This window comes from Plasmodium reichenowi, chromosome 14 (assembly GCF_001601855.1).
Source record: "Plasmodium reichenowi strain SY57 chromosome 14, whole genome shotgun sequence".
In the NCBI taxonomy this organism is placed as follows: domain Eukaryota; phylum Apicomplexa; class Aconoidasida; order Haemosporida; family Plasmodiidae; genus Plasmodium; species Plasmodium reichenowi.
In genome coordinates this window covers 2757532-2762580 of record NC_033659.1, presented here as the reverse complement: position 1 = coordinate 2762580, position 5049 = coordinate 2757532, and the positions used below count along the sequence as shown (strand labels likewise).

At 19.7% G+C, this 5049-nt stretch overlaps 2 protein-coding genes across 2 annotated transcripts; one reads left to right on the top strand and one right to left on the bottom strand.

The window, feature by feature from the left end:
• Positions 1 to 171: 171 nt before the first annotated feature.
• PRSY57_1467700 (derlin-1, putative) lies at positions 172 to 1566 on the top strand (the record flags this gene model as incomplete). The annotated part of the gene is made up of 6 exons (XM_012910273.1): positions 172 to 324; positions 540 to 613; positions 749 to 842; positions 1032 to 1171; positions 1285 to 1437; positions 1536 to 1566. The coding sequence occupies 6 exons, from the start codon at positions 172 to 174 to the stop codon at positions 1564 to 1566; spliced, it is 645 nt and encodes a 214-aa protein (XP_012765727.1).
• Positions 1567 to 2439: 873 nt separating this feature from the next.
• On the bottom strand, positions 2440 to 4908 carry PRSY57_1467600 (zinc finger protein, putative; the record flags this gene model as incomplete). Its single annotated transcript, XM_012910272.2, has 1 exon — positions 2440 to 4908. The coding sequence occupies one exon, from the start codon at positions 4906 to 4908 to the stop codon at positions 2440 to 2442; it is 2469 nt and encodes an 822-aa protein (XP_012765726.2).
• Positions 4909 to 5049: the final 141 nt, after the last annotated feature.

The following is a 5049-nucleotide window of genomic DNA, read 5'->3' as shown; positions in this document are numbered from 1 at the left end:
ATATATATTTATTTTTTTTTTTTAAATTTTATAAAAAAAAAAAAAAAATTTTTTTATATATGAAAGAAAAAAAAAAAAAAAAAAAAAAAAAAAAAAAAAAGAAGGATAAAAATATATAAAGATTATATAAAAGTTTAAAAAAGAAAAAAAAAAAAAAAAAAAGTAAAAAAAATGGTTCAGTTAAGTGATGTATTAGGTAATGTACCATTAATAACTAGATTATATCTAATCCTTTCTTTTGCTTTAATGGTATTATGTTCCCTTGATATAATTTCTCCATTAAGTTTATATCTCAATTGGAATTTAGTATTAAGAGAACATCAGGTAATGATATGAAAATATATATACGAATTGATAATATTTAATAACATGGATTTTTATAACTTATATTTTGTGTTTTATACAAAATAATATTTATACAATATTGTAAATATATATATATATATATATATATATATATATATATGTGTACATATTTACAGATTTATATTTTATTTTATTATTTTTTTTTTTTTTGTCTGTTTCTTTTTTTTTTTTAGTATTGGAGGCTTATCACGTGTTTTTTATATTTTGGGTCCTTTGGTATACATTTTTTCTGGGATGTTTACGTCTTGTATGTTTATTAAAAGAAATAATTTTTTTTCAATACATAATGTGATAATATATGCGTTGTATCAAAATTTTTAGAACATTTCAACTATATATATATATATATATATATAATATGATACATTTTATTTATTTTTAGAATATATTATTGTAGCTCGTTAGAAGAGGTAACTTTCAGAAACAATTCTGCTGACTTTTTGTGGATGATTATTTTATCTTGTTGTATGCTATTAGTAATATAGAAAATAAAAAATTAAAGAATATATTCATATATATATATATATATATATGTTATTATTATTTTTTTTTTTTTCACAATTTTGCCAAGTGTACATAAATGTTATTAAATCCATTTTTAGAAAAAGAATAATTATGAAAATAATATATGAATTCCTTTTTTTTTTTTTTTTTTTTTAACTCAGGGGGTATCATACATGTTTGGAGGTGTATATTTTTATAGTAGTTGTATAATAAATGTTATCACTTACATATGGAGTAAAAACAATTCTACAACAAGATTAACAATACTTTTCTTTACAATTAGAGCCTCTTATTTACCATGGTACATAAAAAATTATGTATATTAATATATATATATATATATGTGTCATAAATAGTTGTGTAATTATTTCACCTCTATACACATATTCCCTTATAATCATCTTTTACTTTTAGGGCTTTAACTCTCTTATCATTAATTGTAGATTATAATTCGAATGATAATTTTTTTGGAATACTTGTTGGACACATTTACTTTTTCTTTACGAGTATCTTCCCACATATGCCCATTGCAAAAAATACGAACATTTTTAAGACCCCAAGAGTATTGTTAGTTTTAAAAAATACATTTAAAAGTAAACAATATGAACTTTTTTTTTATAAATAAATATATAAATATATTTATATGTTCATATTTTTTATTATAGGAAGTGGTTGTTAAAAGAGGATTCGTCATAAATAAGATAAATAAATACATATATATATATATATATATATATATATATATATATATATATATATATGTGTATATCTATTTATTCATTCATATATGATTTAATTCAAATTCTTTTTTTTTTTAATGTTAAAAAAGAAAAAAACAAAAATCTTATCTCTTTATATATATATATATATTTATTTATATTTATCCATATTTGTATATCAAAATTTGTATAATTAATAATTTTTGTTTTTATTTAATCAAATTTTTGTGTATTTTCAATATAAAATAAAATAAAAGATAAGAGAAAAAAAGAAGCCCAAAAAGAATAAAGGAAAATGATTCACATGAACAGTTTAATTGAACGTGATTTCATAAAAAATATAGCTTTTATTTTTAATATAAACATATTATATATATATATATATATATATATATAGTCATTTTTTATTTATTATATGTGATATATTATAATATAATTTATTATATACATAGATTCATTAGTTTTTTTTATTTTATATTATAATTTATTTTTTTTTTTTATTTTATTATATTTTTTTTTTTTTTGTGCATTTAAATTATATCATTTTTTTAAAATTAAATTAAAATTTAGTTTATATGACTTTTCTTATAAAAAGGAAATATTCTCAAGGAAAAATATATAAAATATAAAATAAAATAATAATAAAACATAAAAATTGATTCATATATAAAAAAAAAAATATTACCAATAAATAATATACATTTAAAAAAGTATACTTATTTTAATAAATATTATTGTGTTTTAAAAGAACATATATTAACATATATATATATATATATATATATATATATATATATATATTTTTGTATAGACATGTTTTGTTTCCTATTATTATATAGATAATAAATTTTTATTCTGATAAGAAAGAGAAAAAAGATAGAAATGGTTGTTGTGATGATAATTTTTCGTTGTTATCATTTTTATCTTTAAAATTTAAGTTATTACTTTTATTTATATTATAATATTCTAAAAAACAGGAATCCTTTAAATTTTGTAAAGCATGGTGGTTATCATTACTATCATTGATTATATTTGTTTTATTAATTTGTGATGGAATAAATTTTTGTTTCATTGACATAATATCTAATTCATTTTTTTCGTCTAAAAAGTTTTCTCCTAATTGTTCCTCATAAAAATGTAATAATTCATTATCCTCATTATGTATAAGTTCATTTAAATTGTTATATATATGTTCTTCTCTTTTGTTAAAGTTAAAGTTAAATTTATTTAACATATTATTCTTTTCATCATTTTCTAAGAACAAAATTGAATTTTCCTTATTTACACTATTAATCTTGTCTTTTTCAATATATATATTTTCATTTAATGAATATTTTTTTAATGTATTTATATCATTTCCTTTTTCATTTTTGGGTCTTTCAAAAATTTCATCATAGTTTTTTAATTTGGAATCTAAAGATATTCTATTTATATTACTATTTTGTTCTTCCACTAAATTATCTATATTAGTACAAACCTTTTTTTCAATTATATCCTTTTCGTTTGTATATAATTCTTTTTCCATTTCATTATCGTTCCTTTCCTTCTTATACTCTTTATTTTCCATATGAAAAATAAAGTCTTTATTTTTATTATATATATCATTTTTTATTTTATTAGCTGTCTTTTTGAGTTTCATTACTCTATTATATTCTATAACGGCTACAATTTCGTATGTTATTTGTGCTATATTGTCCCATTGCTCAGATGTAAATGTTAAGTCTCCCTTCATTATTTTTTCACATAAACCCTTCAAACATTTAATAACTTCTAATAAATTGATTTCATTATTTCTATCAATATTTAAATTTCTTTCTACTGTTACATTTGACAATTTGGTATCACTACTAATTCTTTCTAATTCGTTATTTCGGTTTGATACACTTAAATCAATATTCTCAGAATTAAAATATTCGTCATCTTCTTCTTCTTCTTCTATGGCATCCTCACTTGTTGCTTCATGTTCATTGAAATTTATTTCATGAGCATCAGTACTACAACTTGAATGATTCTGTTTAAGTTTTAATATGTTCAAATTCTTATTATAATTCTTATTAGGGCTACTAATTGTGTCTATATAATTTGTAGAATTGTTTGTACTAAGTGAAATATTTTTACTGCACATATTTTGATATGATCCAGAAACAGCTCCATTTAATTTACTTGACAAAAATTCATTATAATTACAGGAATTCACATTTGTACAATTGGATTGTCTATTCATTTTATTATTATTATCGTTATTTTCATTATCGTTACTTTTAATGTTGTTATTATTATTACTATTATTCTTCTTAATATTATTATTCCCACCCTTAGCATTAATATTACCATTCATATTATCATTTTTTATATTATCATTTTTTATATTATCATTTTTTATATTATCATTTTTCATATTACCAACGACACTTGAAATATTACCTTTCGAATTCCCCATATTATTATTGCCCATATTGTTTGCTTCAAATGAACCAAAAGAATTAATCGAATCTTTCATGCTATTTCTTGAGTAGATATTATTATTCATATGTTCAAAAGCACCATTTTTTTTTAACATATTCATTTTTATATTTTCCTCTGAAAAATTAAAAAAGCTATCTTTATTAAATACAGAATTATTAAAAGACAGAGTAGATTTATCAACAGCGTTGTTGGTCATATCATTCTTATTAGATATTGTATCCATAGAATCATAAAGTGACGAGTTCATACTATTTGTTTTATTATTACAATAATGCATATCATCATTATTCATATGATCTAATTGTATGTCGCTTCTTTTTTTAAATGACATATTTTTCATATATTTATCGTTTATAATACCACTACTATTTTTACTACATATATCTATCTTATCAACAATAATAACATTAGGAATATTAGGAATGTCAATTCCGTTTGTGAATGGTAACTTGTAAGTACCAGGGGCTCTCGTCTCAGCCAAACCATGAATAAAAGGACAATAATAAGTATTACAAGATCCCTTTTTATAATCTTCACATCTTTTTGTTTTATAAAAAAGTGGATGATATAATATTTCTTCAGTAGAATGAGCAAAAGGGCATTCTCCTCCTCTTAAACATAAACTGTTAATAGAACCATCTCCTCTTGTTTCTACATCAGGACACATTACAGTAATGTAACGTATAAATGATGAGTCGCTTAAATAAAATGGACATCTCCTATTCCAAAATTCATTGTGACTATATTGACATCTATCCAATCCAAAATTACAACCTCCATTTAATAATCTTTTACATTGCTTCGTTCGAAAACGACTTAAATCTTCTTCACTCAAAAGTGTGGCATAAACCATTTTGTTCAAAATAAAAACACAAAAAAAAAAAAAAAAAAAAAAAAAAAAAAAAAAAAAAAAAAAAAAAAAAAAAAAAAAAAAAAAAAAAAAAAAAAAAAAAAAAAAAAAAAAAAAAAAAAAAAAAAAAAAAAAAAATTTTTA